This window comes from Misgurnus anguillicaudatus, chromosome 6 (assembly GCF_027580225.2).
Source record: "Misgurnus anguillicaudatus chromosome 6, ASM2758022v2, whole genome shotgun sequence".
Classification (NCBI taxonomy): domain Eukaryota; kingdom Metazoa; phylum Chordata; class Actinopteri; order Cypriniformes; family Cobitidae; genus Misgurnus; species Misgurnus anguillicaudatus.
Window position 1 is genome coordinate 11,737,514 of NC_073342.2, and position 16,161 is coordinate 11,753,674.

The 16,161-nt window shown below is 38.8% G+C and overlaps 1 protein-coding gene and 1 long non-coding RNA gene across 6 annotated transcripts in view; one reads left to right on the forward strand and one right to left on the reverse strand.

Annotated features, from left to right (window-relative positions):
- Nucleotides 1–16,161, reverse strand: part of phf21ab (PHD finger protein 21Ab) — a 31,096-nt gene that overhangs the window by 9,777 nt on the left and 5,158 nt on the right. For 3 of the 5 annotated variants that reach the window (XM_055192767.2, XM_055192763.2, XM_055192769.2), the window contains exons 5-12: nt 14,293–14,460; nt 11,382–11,636; nt 10,922–11,014; nt 5,791–6,072; nt 3,568–3,678; nt 3,413–3,464; nt 3,120–3,199; nt 2,962–3,022 (exon numbers count right to left, since the gene is read on the reverse strand). In XM_055192767.2, the coding sequence (XP_055048742.2) occupies nt 2,962–3,022; nt 3,120–3,199; nt 3,413–3,464; nt 3,568–3,678; nt 5,791–6,072; nt 10,922–11,014; nt 11,382–11,636; nt 14,293–14,460 (1,102 nt within the window). The remainder of the gene's footprint in view (nt 1–2,961; nt 3,023–3,119; nt 3,200–3,412; nt 3,465–3,567; nt 3,679–5,790; nt 6,073–10,921; nt 11,015–11,381; nt 11,637–14,292; nt 14,461–16,161) is intronic. The other 2 variants (XM_055192765.2, XM_055192766.2) reach the window with 2 other exon arrangements.
- The window catches only part of LOC129433996 (uncharacterized), a 31,783-nt gene that overhangs the window by 9,745 nt on the left and 5,877 nt on the right, over nt 1–16,161 (forward strand). The gene's annotated exons all lie outside the window — the stretch shown is intronic.

Sequence of the window (16,161 nt, forward strand, 5' to 3'; positions counted from 1 at the left end):
ATGTAAACAATGTTTTCTAAAATATGTATGTAGTGCTTAACGCTAAGTACTGCAGAACCAACACACAAATCCTTAAAAATAAAACTATATCCGCAAGCTTTCATAACTCTAAATCCCTTACTGGGTCCCTTAGTTCATAATTGGATCAACAACATTTTTGCTGCATTCGAAAACACCTACTTCCATATTATATAGTAAGCGAAACGCAGTAGGCAAGGCGAGTAATATGTCCGAATTTATAGTATTCGAAAAACATTAGGCTGTGATCTTCTACTTCCGGGAAGATCCTGAAATGAGCCCCTGGGAGAAGAATTACCCAACAAAGCAGAAGAAAAGGAAGCGTTTTATAAAAAAAATTTCCAAAAGCGGTAACGTTCTTTTTTCCAATGCAAATAGATGCCGTAAACATCTGTCCTATGTGGTGAAATTGCGCTTGTTTAAAGGGACAGTAAGTAGGGATTTAAGTGTTTTATTAATTAAAATCAATGTCTTTATTCATAAATATATCCTTGTTGGTGTCAAATGACCTCTGCCAATGATCTGACTTTTCTTTGTAAGCTTAGAATTTCTTCTCTTTATTTACACTGAACGGGTAAGCCAAGGAGGCTTCCATGTCGTTCGGCTATACGGATAAACTATAATAGCAGAGAGGGACAAAAAGCGCTAGCCTACCAATGTGTTTGCGTTTAGAACACGTGAACCAGCTGAAACGGACGAGTACATAACGGCTACCGTAGTTGCAACACGCATTTGGAAAAGCGAGGCGCTAGAGAGCAATATTCGCTTGAATGCAAAATACAATTTCACCATGGGTGAAAATCCTACTTATTGTCCCTTTAACGTCATTCCAGTTAATGACTTACTTGTTATGGCGATGTGTGTTACGTGATGTATCTGCATGGCGGATCTATTACGTCGGAATTCATTCATACTATCCATATTCATATTATATAGTACCGTATATAGTACTGATTTAATAGTCGATGAGTAGGTACAGTAGGTATCTACTGTCACAGTATGTGGTTTTGGTTGCAGGGTACTAAAGTACTCTAAATGAGAATCATTTGTATTTAAAGGAGCAATTATATAAAAATTTTAAATTAATAAATGAAAGTGAAAGTCCCTAATAAAATGGCAGAGACAAATCTGAAGTTAAATCAAATAGTTCTCTTTGACAAAGTATAGTGAGTGCCTCCCAATTCAGGGGCTGTATTCTTCGAAGGCTGTATTTGAAGGCCAATGACGTCACTGGGCCGTGATGAAGGCTGTCCCAATTCGAAGGCTCTTTCACATGCAGCCTCCAAATGCGGCCTTTGTTTTCCATAGATCTATCCTTTACAGCCTTGGCTATCCCAAGATTCAATGCGCGCCTGTGACGTAGTTAAATAAAGTGTATTTTTGCAAATTAAAGTTCCTTGTCACTGTTTACCTATTAAAAACAATGGCGGCTCGTGACTGCTCATCCGAGGGGCGCTAATTCAAAATAAGTGTTCGGAGTGTCACGTGTGTTGCTTGCATTTTCAAAATATGTGTTTTAATGCGTCATGTAAACCAGGGGCATCACGCGTTTTGTCAAAACAAGTGCCTGCTGCACTCGCGTCAAAACAGTTTATGATAAAAGAGATGTTCACCTTCACAAAATTACACGCAAGACACTCCCGCTTAACGGTACATTCAAAAAGGGTGAAAGCGTTAACGCTTGACGGAAGACTTGTCTGAAGCGTGGCCGACGGTCAATCACAGCGGCCGCAACACATTCTCCAGTCTGGCTCTGTGTAGGTTATTTGCATAAGGCAATCTGATTGGCTGAAAAGTTTGAAAAGTTGAGAAATATTCAACTTCTGCCGCGAGCAACGGCAGTGACGCGGCGCCGACGGATCCACAATTCAGTTCGGCAATGCATGAGTCACCCATTAAAAGTGAATGGGAAGCGTCAACGCTTACGCCCCGTGTGAATGTACCGTAACAGTAAACTCTGATGAGATTATGCGAGTATCTGGCAAACGTCTCCTTTATCATAAATCCCTCAGACGCACCCGCAGCAGGCACTCACCCTGACAAAACACGTGATGCACACAGGATAACTCGATGCGCAGAACACACATTTTGAAAAAAGGAACCACACACATGATGGGCTACATACATGTTGTGACGAACTTCGCATTGAGTGCCCTCGAAAAAAGAAGTCACCGGCCGCCACTAATCATAAATGATTTTCTTGTAACTGTAATATTAATATTATTGCTGCAATATTGTGTGTGTTGCATTTTACTTTTGTATATTTCTAAGGTTGGTAAAGTGTATATACTGTTGGGCAGTTTAATCCGTATCAATGTGTCATATTCTCTAAAATAAAATAAAATCTCTTCATAGGCTAGACGTCTCATTTCAGTTCGCTTTGTGGACTTCAGAGGCTGCAGCCTTCACATACACAGGTTTGCCTTTAAAGTCTGGATCCTTCGAAGGATCCAGCCCCTGAATTGGGATGCACCCATTGTCACAAGACCCAATGAGATCTGAAGTTGCAGAAATGCCGCCATATCTGAATTTTGCGTTAGTATGCGTTTGTTTTGACCTCACTAAATAGGTTTAATATAGATTCGACTAAATAAGTATAGCTTTAGATTTCCTAAAAAAATTTTATCAAAGTCAAAGTCAAATCTAATTCAATCAAAGTCCAATTTTTTTTAAGAGTTTTTTTGGGATTTAACCCAAACCTAAATCTTAGTCTCTAAAAAAACTACAACTGCTCCTTAACCACAACTTTATAACACATCATACATGTCAGCTCAGATCTACCAAACAGTTGTAGTACTGCAGAGAGATTAAACCGAGCAAAGAAACATCAAAGGATTGCAAGAGAAAGCAGAGAGGTGTCTGTTAGGTGTCTGTTAGATACACAGAAGCAGCAAATCTACAATAACTTGAGCAAGTGAGCACATATCAGATATGAAGGCTGACCTCTCTTCCTGGTGCCTTGATGCAGAGGAGTGTTCAAATAAGTAACGGCACTCTTTTTCCTCTGAGAGACACAACACAAGTCAGATGGTTAGATAAGGACCATAGATATCTACAAGATCTTAAAAACAGAGGAAGGATCTGCACAACATCTGTAGTACCTCGGGTTCGAACACCGCTCCGCTGTACACTGGGTTCGCTGTTGTTCTTCTCTTACGTTCTTGCCTTCTGCTCTGAATCTCTGTGTTTCAAGCAAATCTGGTTACGAAATGTTTACTGCTTACATAACTTTAATTTAAAAAATCCTTCAAGATCCTTACCCAGGAACAAGCAAGAAATGCATCAAACAACAGCATAAACATAATGTGTACAAAAAAAAAAACTTAACCACAAAACCTTCATCAATAAAGTTTTTACCTAAATCAGGTGTCGCTTTTAAAACCGCAGGACTTACCTTCAAGATGGTCGTGTGTGACCAACCCAAGAGACACCATAAAGGCAAGTTTCTGACAGAGGTGAAAAGTACAAGTTCATTATTCATCAGTTAATTGAGGAAAGGGATTTGCAATTTCGGATGAGTTATATAAACTCATCGGAGGTGCTCTGTACCTGCGGGCTTTCCTCTCGTTTGACCTTAGCGGGTGTGGGAGGAAGAGGAGGAGAGGAGGAGGAAGGGGGGCTTGTGAGCACCTGTTCTGCTCCTCCCTGCAGTTTCACAGTCTGATGAAGAAAAGACAAGCAGAAAATAAATGAATGTGTGAACAGACTATGTTTACACAACAAAAGATCAGCAAAATATAAACATATCCAGACGTCAAAAGCATCAACCAGTTTGGTTTGGACGTACGGTGAGGTAGGTTTATTACAATAAGCGACTCTGTACTATAAAGCATCAAAATTTTGTAAACTTTGTCGGAGAAGCGTTAATAAACTTGAGCACTGCAAGATTAATCGCGATTAATCGCATACAATTTTTCCCCGCATAATATATGTGTGTGTGCTGTGTCTAATTATTATGCATATTTGAAAACGAGATGTTGCATCTCATGGGGTTGATCCTCTAATAAATGTCAAATAAATAAATAAATAAATAATTTAAAAACACTTACATATACATTTCAGAATTTTTTTATATATAATTTTTTAACATTTATATAGAATATATAAAAATATAAATAAATATATATACACACACACACAAATGTTTTTTAAATACGTACATGAATAATTACACACAGCACACACTTGTATACTATGCTAAAAATCACTTTTAGTTTGTATGCGATTAATCGAGATTAATCTTTGTCCTAAGGCCTGTTGTTTTGGTTATACTCCTGCATGCTTATATACTGAATTAACACATGCGCATGAGATTACCGTTATCAGATGACAAGGTAGGGCTGCACGATTATCACAAAAATCACAATTGTCAATTATTCACCTTGATATAGTAATTGCGATTATTACTGACAATTTGCATTGAAATTTTCAAAATGTTTTATAACTTCCTGTAAAGCAGCTCCATGGTAAAAACGAAATACTATGATGTAAATAATAGTGTTGCGCGATATACCCCATAGTGAGATCGTCCTACAGTCAACCTGTCAGATCGCCGATACACGATGTTTCATTTATGACAAAGGCACTGGATTGATGGACAAGAAAAGAAGCTGATTTACTTTCAGGGCAGCTGGCAACACTGTCACGACTACAACCTTTTAAAACTGATGCCATTAATCCGAGCGCGATGCCCGGGCGCTCTGAAATGTTCTGCGTGCCAGGGAGCCGGGGACAACACAATCATTGGTTTTAAACCCCTGCGCACCTAACAACCTCTGTAGTGCAAGGAAATGTCAGAGCCTTACGTATTACAAGCTCATGTGCGAGAAGGAGTCAGAGTCGTGCGCATTACAAGCTCTCTTGTACAAAGAGAAGCCCACAAGCCCTCTCATGCGAGGAAAAGTACGCTATGCGCATGTTAATGTGAAACTATGATGATAATAATAAAAGTTTAAAACTAGAATGGCCAAACATCCAACTGTCGTCATGAAGGCACACCAGATGATAGAACAGTCTATCATCGGCTGAACTCTAGTAAATAACAAATAATTATAGGAGTTATGTTGTTAGCAAAAAAATCCAAAACGAACGGCTAAAGGACGTCAACTCATCAATTTTAAAATCTGATTTGCCACTGTATTTGGTGCAGAAACATACTACAAATGGACATTTATGTCATTATGTCACCAATAATTGTAATCCTGATTAGTTTTTTTATTAACAGCCCTTCGACAAGACAATGTTATCAAAACTGATGTCAAACCGCATAAGTGTTCGAGTTTACAATCGAAAACGTTGCCGTGAGATCAGCCTCTTATTGTTTTGTCATGAAAAATTGTGCGTGCACACTGTAAAAATTCCTTGTTGAGCTAGTGAGAGGTCCCGGGTTAAAATCCCGGACGAGCCCCCATTTGTCATGGCGGCTTGACAAAGGAGGAGACAAAACGTTGGATAAGGGTCAAAAAGGAGTAACATTTTTTAAGGTAAAATTAAGTAAATCTAAATTATATATAAAATATATAATATATATGCCTAAAATTATAAAAAATAAAGTTGAAATAAGTTAATTTAACTTTATTTGTATAATTTATAGCAACTCCTCACTAGGCAAGAAAGTTGAAATTAATTGTAAAGTTGATTAAACAAAAAAAATTCTGTGCAACAAGGAACTTTTTTCAAGGTACTTAAATGCAAACAGTCAAGTCAATAAACAATTAAAATAATCAATAAGTTACAACTACTAAGTCAAACACCATGCTACCTCCGTCTCACCTTTGTGTCAGAGTTAAGGTTGCTGATCTGAAGTGTTTGCGCCGGGCTGATGACGATGCCCGTGACTTGCGCCGTGCCACCCGTGACCATGTTCTTGTCGACCGTGGTGCACTGCTGTCCGTTCACGATGCGCACTTGATGGATAGGCCCGGCCGAAGCAGGCAAAGATGACGTAAGCTTGGTGGCGAGCATCAGGGGCCGTTGGATCAGAGGAGCTGCCACCATGGGTGGAGGGGCCGGAGCGATGGGTACATTGTTGGGCACGGGGTGTTTCGATCGAACCTGCGAAACGGCAGTATAGGTTTAGAAGAGAGAGCAGGTACAGGCGTGTTCGGTCACGAAGGCCACTCGGTTTCCATTCTCTCAACAGCCATGCTGTTTTGTTTTAGGAGGCAACCTCAGCCGTAAGTAATGCCGCACTGAGCTCTGGCTTAAAAAGTGAATAGTATTTTGTTTAACTTTGTGTGAGTTTCAAACTTGTTGGGGCAAAACCAAAATTGGTTTGAACCTAAACAAAGCCTATGTTACAGGATCTGCAATTTTGAATCGAGCATTAAAGCAAGTTTCTCAAAATGTTTGGAACCAATCACTGCATCGCCTGTATTCCTGGCCCATCAGAAATAAACTACAATTGCAGCAATTTGAGACCTTCATTGGACAAAATGTTACCCGTTTTATTATAAAACCTTTTTTAATCTATACACCAGTAAAATGTTACACTGTAAAAAGTGAAAGCTGGATTAACCTGAAGGGCAGGTCTAATGGTATGTCATGCTTTCTGACTTATTAACACAGTTAGAGTTGGATTCATCGTGCTAAACACTGGCAAATGTTCAAAAACACAGGTGGATATGTGATGGAAAATTTCTGGGCCAAACACACTCCTCCTCTTTCCTACTAGTTTCGGAAAGTTTTTTTCCACTTCTGAATCTGTTGCGTAACAGAGCCCTGGGTACAGTGGAAGTCCTTATATGGGCACTTTAACCGTAACAGCGCACACACACAAACCAATCAAGAGCTGACACGAAATCAACAAAATTAAAAGAAGTGCGTTGTTGTTGTTTGTGAGAGAAATTTAAAGGGACATTCTACTTTTTTTGAAAGTATGCTAGTTTTCCGGCTCCCCTGGAGTTAAACATTTGATCCTTTCCCTTTTCAAATCCATTCAGCTGATCTCCGGGTCTGGTGCTAGCACTTTTGGCATAGCTTAGCACAATCCATTGAATCTGATTAGACCATTAGCATTGTGCTAAAAATAACCAAAGAGTTTCAATATTTTTCTTATTTAAAACTTGACTCTAATATCGTAAAAATATCGTAGTAATGTTACGCACTGCTAGGGGTGGGCGATAAACCGGTAGACATAATTAACCGGTAGAAATTTGTCAACCGGTAGAGATTTTGGACTATCGTTTCTATCGAGGTTACGCGCTCACGTCACGCTCCTGTGCGCGTGCTCGCGAAAACGTAACGTTTGTACACGTATTTAAGCACTGCAGTTTTAAAACAAGTTATTTGAAGCTATTGAAACACAGACAGCAGATCTGTATGCGTGCGTTCTTTATGTGTGTCAGGAGCGGAAAAGTCGCGCAACCGCTGCTTTTTCTGTCTGTGAGGAGCGCGCAAGTCGCGCGACCGCTGCTCATTAAGCTCGTGAGCATTTTCCGCTTTATTGGCCTTAAATACACATATGCGTCAAAATTCCCGTCTTTGCAAGCATCCTCATAAACATGACCAGTTAGGTCTTAAGAGAAAGTAAACAGCTAAAAGAGAAAGCGCATGTGTAACAGTGTTTTGGAGAGGGACTTTGGTCTTAAAGGGGAAGTTACCTTATTTTGCTCCTGTCTGTCACTCGTGTTAATCAAACAGCATTGAGAGAAAATCTCTCACTGCTCCTGATTAAATCACTTTTCTACCTTAAATAAAAATATATATAGGCCTATACATACATGAATAATTTTTTATTATCATTCTCATATCATTCACTGTTTATCTTCAGAGAGCTTGAGTTTTGTTTGTATTTATCTTCTTTCTATGCCTGTATATGTTTTTTTGTGAGAATTATGAACATTTCTATGGTATTAAAGATTTAAACCTTATTAAAACATAAAAAAACTCTACCGTGATACATATCGTTATCATGATATAAAATTAATCCTATCGTGATAGAAGATTTTGGTCATATCGCCCACCCCTACGCACTGGCCGAAAATAGGGGACTATTTTCAGGCAGTGCGTAATATCACTACGCCTGCTGCAGCCATGTTACATCAGCAAAGTCCTTGATTATTACGCCAGAATGAGAGTATAGTCCTAACCATATCTGCCTAGAAAATCACAACTTTTAATTTTCCATCGGTCTTAGTACACGATGTAACTACAGAAGAGTCAAGTTTTAAATAGGAAAAACATTAAAACTCTTTGGTTATCTTAAGCACGATGCTAATGGTCTAATCAGATTCAATGAACTATGCTAAGCTATGCCAAAAGTGCCAGCGCCAGACCCGGAGATCAGCCGAATGGATTCCAAAACGGCAAAAATCCAATGTTTAACTCCAGGGGAGCTGAAAAATGCGTATGCTTTCACAAAAAAAGGTGCGTTCCATTCGACCGTAAGTGGACTTTACAGGGTATTCCGCCATCTTAAGTGAGATTCCAATCCGAAGGGAGCGAACATGTTCAGTTCGAAGGGCACTGCGCACGGCATAGGGAATCAGGGAACATCAATACATCACTTCACGGGAAGTGGAGAGCGATAATCACCCAACTGTTATTGCGCCCATCGCGTGATCACCAGTCGGAACGGTCAGATCGCTATGCAATTATATGACAATCGTTTAAAAACACATATATACACATAGTTAGCTAAATAAAAGTTTACTTTCATATTTGCATGATAGTTACAATTCTGTTAATAGTCAAATAATAGCAGCAATAGTCAATTAAAGTGTATAATAAACATACGTTTTTCATTACGTAGTACTTCATGTTTTTTTTATTGTATAGTGTACATATTTTAAATGTGATAGTAAATAAAAATTAAAATATGAATGTAGTCCTATATACATTCATGTTATATCAATCTCCGCGACCCCGTCGTTGACTTTCTTTGATGACATTTGCAGGCCGTTCCAAATGAGCGGTTATTGTCCGTGAAGTCCAATTCAACTGATATACCGTGCTCAGGGAGTAGGGAGCAGTGAACACTCCGCAGGGACCCTGTCGAATAGAACGCACCTAAAGTGGAATGTCCCTTTAAAGGAATATTCAATTTTCTTAAAAGAAAAATCCAGATAATTTACTCACCACCATGTCATCCAAAATGTTGATGTCTTTCTTTGTTTAGTCGAAAAGAAATTATGTTTTTTGAGGAAAACATTGCAGGATTTTTCTCATTTTAATGGACTTTAATAGACACCAACAATTAACACTTAACTCAACACGTAACAGTTTTTTTCAACAGAGTTTCAAAGGACTATAAACAATCCCAAACGAGGCATAAGTGTCTTATCTAGCAAAACGATTGTCATTTTTGACAAGAAAAATAACAAATATACACTTTTAAAGCACAACTTCTCGTCAAGATCTGGTCGTGATGCGCCAGGTGACCCCACGCAATACGCCATCACGTCAAGAGGTCACAGAAGAGGAACGCGAAACTCCGCCCCAATGTTTACAAGTGTGTTGAAAGAGGACCGTTCCTACGTTGTTGTGTGTCAACTGATACTAATTAATGTCTTTGTGTCAGTTTATTGCTTAAAATGGTCCGCAAATGTGCGTTTTATATATGTAACACGTGACCTCCCTACGTCACTACGCATTTACGTTAGGTCGCGCTGGACCGGACCTTGACGAAAAGTTGTGGTTTAAAAGAGCATATTTTTTATTTTTCTTGTCAAAAATGACAATCGTTTTGCTAGATAAGACCCTTATGCCCGTTTGGGATTGTTTATAGTCCTTTGAAACTCCGTTGAAAAAAAACTGTTACGTCTTGAGTTAAGTGTTAATTGTTGGTGTCTATTAAAGTCCACTAAAATGAGAAAAATCCTGCAATGTTTTCCTCAAAAAACACAATTTCTTCTCGACTGAACAAAGAAAGACATCAAAACTCCGGATGACATGGTGGTGAGTAAATTATCTGGATTTTTCTTTTAAGAAAATGGAATATTCCTTTAAGATTGTTTAGCTTCCCAAAGTACCCAGAATTATAGAAACAGTGGATATAGTTTGTTTATCCGGGGTAGCAGTGAAGTTGTGCGTGAGTGTTTGTTTAACGCTGGGTTTTGTTGAAATGGGGCGTTCCCAATAGTTGTGGTTTCAAAGTAAAAATATATATATATATTTTGGTGAAAATGGCGCTCGTTTCGCTTCTCGACTGAACAAAGAAACACATAAACATCTTGGATGGCATGGGGGAGAGTAAATTATTGCGATTCTTTTATGAAAGTGGAGTATTCCTTTAAAGTGAGAAAATTTAAGTTGATAAAATATTTATTTTTTAAATTTTACCAGTTGAAATTAGATCCAACTTTTACTTTTTACAGTGCACAAAAAGTCCACCAAATAGTTTTGTCTGAGCTCTTTTTAGCATTACATAGCTTCATGAGGTCAAAAGTGATGTCACTCTTTCAGAGGGTGGGGTTAAGGATAGTTTCAGCCAAAGCAACTTAGAAACGCAGCATCAGGACGAAACAAAAGCAGGAAAGAAAAGCATCATTACAAAAAAAAAAAAACAGTATCACACGTTTACTCTCGCACGCTTAAAACATTAAATCATAGACAAAAGCTTAAACAGACAGCATCACAGAAACAGCCAGTGCTGGGAAGGAGAAGGTGAGAGTGATTTACATGTCGGGAGGAATTTGGGTCTCTAGGTGTGAAGCTACGTTAAGCTCATGTCTGGAATGTGTCAGCGAATTCAGTTCCCACCTTAAAAACATAGTCATTCACAGTGACTTGACATTTTTATGGTGTCTCCAAACTCTAAATGGCTTTACAGACACCCCATAATACCACATTCAGGCCTCTGAAACCATGTTGTGTTTTTGAAATTTGCCCTCTAGTGGCATTGATGTTGAATTGCACAAACTGGGAAGGGAAAACGGAGGGGGCAGGTCTTACAGAGACGCACCTGTGGCTGAAAGGTGGGTCGAGGCGTCAGTCTAGGAGGAGGGACAAACTGGGGAACTTTGATGGGCTGGGCAGAGGTGGTGGTGGCCTGCACCTGTGATAAAACCAGCCGTTTACTGGGCGCTTGGTTGGTTAAATTACAGAAATCCATAACATTTTCAGCAATCAAGACTAAACGAGTCCCTTTCGCAATCTGGTTACATCACAGACGAATATCACCGTACGCCACTGCCAAGCACATCGTCGTCAAAAAGGAAGTCATTTCACATTCTAAGGCATAAACATCCTGTTCTAAATACATCAAGGCAAAGTGGGTCAAACTATTACCAGTCTACAGGGAGCTATGCTAAACAGAGAAACAAACAAATCTGCATGAATAAAATATGGATTTATCTAAACTAAAACTCTCATTAAAGACAAAGTTGCGACAAGAAAAATCCATGGAAGCGATTCACACTCACAACAATAACATTCTTCGACACAATCCGTGTGGCGGTATCCGTGTCCTGATTGGGCAATTTGCCGGCCACCTGAAGGTTGATTGGTGTGCTCTGGGAGTCAGAATTGGCGCCGGGTCTTGGGGGGTTGCTGATGGCAGTGACCATGGCGACGGTGGGGCATTGTGTTGCCATGGAAGCAGACCTGGTGGGGGTGGCAGCTTTCAGCACGAGAGGTAGAGTCTTTGTGGTGATGACTGGCGTCACGGTTAAAGTCTTCTGGCAAAAGGTGGTGTTGTGGGGGTTATAAATTGGGAAGAAAAAGACAGAAAATAATATTTTAAAAGTTACATTTGTATCAAAATTAAACGTACATACAACTTTAATTATATATTTTTTTGTTTAATTACAGACCATTTCTTAATATAAATAATTTATTTTATATTCTTATAACTGTAAAGCACTTTGGTAACCTTGATGTTTGTTTAAATTGTGCTATATAAGTAAAGTGGATTGGAATGCTTGTTATTCAAAACCATCTTTTGACTATAACAAAGAAGATCTGAAAAATGTGTTTTAATCAACTTTTTTGTTAAAGGTGCAGTGTGTAAATTTTAGCGGCATCTAATGGTGAGGTTGCAAATTGCAACCAAAGGCTCAGTCCACTGCTTAGCTCTTGTTTTTGAAACACATAGAGAAGCTACGTTAGCCGCCACCGGACAAACATGTCATCGCCAGAGACAACTTAGTAAAAAGTTTGTCCGTTAAGAGCTTCTGTAAAAACATGGCGGCACCAAATGGCGACTTCCATGTAAGGGGACCCTCTGTGTATGTAGATAAAAACGTCTCATTCTCAGGTAATAAACACATAACGGTTCATTATGAAAGGTTTTTATACACCCCTGATAATATAGTTTTGTATATTATTTTGCATTTCGTTCAAGAGATCCTTCTATAAATTACACACTGCACCTTTAAAGGGATAGTTCATCATATACTCACCCTGAAGTTGTTACAAACCTGCAAACATTTATTTGTTCTGCTTAACACACAGAGGAAAATATTTTGAGAGAAAAGTCTGTATCCACATTATTATTGAGCACCCTTGCTATTTTTTCCTACTATGGAAGTCAATGGTGCTTCTGTTTCCTGCTTGTTTACAAATATCTTCTTCTGAGTTCATCAGAACAAAGAAATGAATATAGATTTGTAACAACTTAAACCTGAGTAAATAATTACACATTTTTATTTTTCGTTGAACTGTTCCTTTAAAGGCAGGGTGCACGACTTTTGAAAAACGCTTGGGAGTCGTGCTTGTAGCCAATCAGCAGTAAGGGGCATGTCTATTTACCGACATCGTTGCTCTTGGTCTATCAAACGAAGGTCCAGATACTATTGGGGTAGGGGCGTGTTTGTTTAGGTGATTTCAAATGTCAACATTGGCTTTCAGAGATCGTGCACCCCGCCTTTAAAACAGCAATCAGTACCTTTTGCCTCACTATCGCCATCTCTGTGTTTTAAACATACAATTGCAAGTTCCTTGCTGAATTCTTTTCTTTACGCAAGAAGTTTATATAAGCTTGCAGCTGCGAATCAGGGTAAAGCAATGAGACTTATGAGTACTAGCAGAGAGTGCTTGCTTAACCCAATTTTTGTTTATTTTTAACTATAGGTGCACCGATATTAATTTTTCCACTGATACCAATAGGCAATTATTTGGACTGATATTTGCCGATACAGATGCCGATAGTTTGGTGGTTGTATTAATTTGCATTAACTAATTCTGAAGTTATTCATTCACATAATGTCCATTAAAGTTTAGGGATGTCTCGATCCAATATTTGGATCAGTATCGGGGCCGATCCATAAACGTAGCATGTATATGATTTAGGCCCTTCAATTCTGCACCTGAAATGTGCATAAAAAGTCCGGTCAAGTGGATAATTCCCAAAATAACCATCTGCACACTAAAGCTTTTTTACTATGACAGTTTTAAGCAATTAAGGAAAAATATTTAGGATACTTAACTGATCATACCTATTATATGTTCTCCTAAACACTGACATGATTAATAATTACTAATGTTTTCTGTAACTTGTAAATCATTTTATATCGGCTGATATTCTGAATTCTGGTCTCGGAAATGAAAAAGTGGTATCGGGATATCCCTATTAAAGTGCACCTATTTCATTGCTAAAAACATAGTTATTTTGTGTATTTGGTATAATACAATGTGTTCGTGTGGTTAATGGTTAAAAAACATTATTTTCCACATATCGTACATTTTTGTAGCTCTAGATATACTTCTTTCCAAAAACGAATAACTTGCCTTTCCAGATTAAATGTCTGTTCTTCGGCTTGGATTTTGTGAAATCATTTTCTAAATAAATGTGACATATAGTCCACTGTAACTTATACATGTTATTTTGTCTTAATGACGCATTTTTGACTAATGAGGCTTATATTCCGGTGCGGTTTATAGTCCGGAAACTATGGTACTAATACACACTTACACTCCAAAGAAAATGTAAATTCGTGAATCAGACCATTGGTTCTCTTTTATATTTAACATTAAACTAGTGATGTTTCTTTACATTTTCTATACACTGTGCTCAAATTTACAGCACTTTTCTGTTTTCTTTTGATTGACAGGATATATCAGCCATGGCTAACAGCTGTTTTTAAACTATCGTCCGATAGCGTGAAAATAGCTTTTATCGTGTGATACCGATTTATTGGCCGATATATCGGTGCATCTCTATTTTTAGAAAAAAATGCATTGCAGCCCTATACTAATCGGTTTTTAACAGCATACTACCTTTACTTTGTGTTGTGTGGAAACTTTTTTGTCTTCTCGGTCACAAGTAAATATTCATCACTGAATCATCTCTTAGTACCTCAGTGTTGTTTAGGTGTTTGGAGTGTGAAACTGTACCTGTGGCACCCCCTGGTTGTGTGGAGTCCCCGTCTGCAGCTGCGCAGGTGGGCAGGCAGGCGTAAGCAAGATGGCTTTGCCATCTGCGGACGCCGTGAGGATCTGGGGTTTCAGTTCGGGCTCCTGCTTTACAAGCAACTCCTTCCGCAACTGCTCAACCACTTTTTTCTATGCGTGAACAAGCGAGAAAGAGAGAGATTACTGAGAAACTAGAAATCCATTTACATATTTTGTTTGTGGGTTCAAGGAAGTCATGACTGCAAAATTGTAAAAGCCAGAAACGCACGTACGTTTCTGAGAAATCTTGTGTTTTCAATGTTCTGTTTATATCTGCCTTCAACAAATGCTAATAATAGATGATTAGTCATCGCATTTCCTGGTTTTCTTTCTTCTTATGCGATGCCGTGCCGTGGCTTTTATTTAGTCTAAAGACCCTTCAGGTGTGAGACCATCTTAACTACAGTGAAATTGCTTTTATAAAGGCCCACTGAACGATACACACAGACAGGAAAACGTGATTGAAATTCATCTCACACACTCCGCTGCCTCAGAGTCCTCTGGAGCCAAAGCACACCTCTGAGAGTACACACACACGCACACACACACACACACATATTCCTCAACAAAGCTTTCGCGCTAAGCACAACAATAAATGAAAGTCTCTACCTCCAAATGAATTTTGACAAAACTATTTTCTTTGTAAAGGGACGATCAATCGCACTATAGCGGCGTAGACTCTCAAGCGGAAAGTTTACCTACAACACAATGTTGTGAGCCACACATATACACTAAACCCCATAAATATAGATTTGTGATGTGGAAAGAGTTATATAAAATTCATCTTTGCAATAGATGTGTGCAAACTGAATAAACATTCGCCAGATTTGTGCTCTAATCCTCGTCACGATTGACTGAGGAAACACACACACTAAACATTTGCCCTTCACGTTTCATGCAGGGTTAAAATCAAAAAGGCAAATAAAAAAGTAATCAAATTGTGTACTTCTACTGATCTATTTTCTCTCTCTTCCTCTCTAAGGACAAAGCCAGGGTTCAGTTGAACTCAGTAAACTGTGACAATTCTTTGATGAAACTGACGAGAAAAATTTAAACATTGCCCCGTACCAAAAAAACTCAAATTAATACTTTTCAAGAAGCAACCTCACAGTTGTTTTCACCTCACAGTAGAAGATTTAAAGCAACCCTATGTAGTTTTTTTTACCTTTAAATAATGTCTCTAAAATTATTTCAGTGATAGAACAACTTTTAACTGGACAAATTGTTCTGTTGCTGCAACCTGAGCAGCCTCCTAGCTGCTACAAGCACACTCTGAAAGTGGCGGTGGAGGGTAGGAAACACAGCACTGCCCCTCACCCTGCCTGCAGAAGAGTGTCTGATACCAGGCACTGTTGCGCTTTTCAACCACATGGGGGAGCTGTAAGTCATTTTTACATGGAAACTACATAGTGTTGCTTTGTTTGGCATTGAGCTTTAGACTTGTTTTGTATAAATCTCTGCATCCACACAAAAAAAACAGTATGAAGCGCTGTCAATAGGATGCCAAACCAACAGATGGTGATACATCCCTAAATGTAAAGCCATTTTGGCCAATCAGAAGCCACTGCAGCGTCTCTCCTCGGAACGAACAATGTCACAACCCAAAAAAACGTTTTTTGGTTTCGCCGGCTATAGGACAACACTGCAACCAGTTTTTTAAAAAACTTTGTTTCAGTGACCTGATACTGGGTTTGTATGTGGATTAATGGTGAAACCACCTAGAAAAAGCTACGGTTTTGAAAAAGCCCACATTCGTGTGGACAGGGCCTGAAAGATGTAAACGATGCACTGAAGCCACTTTAATTTTGGGCA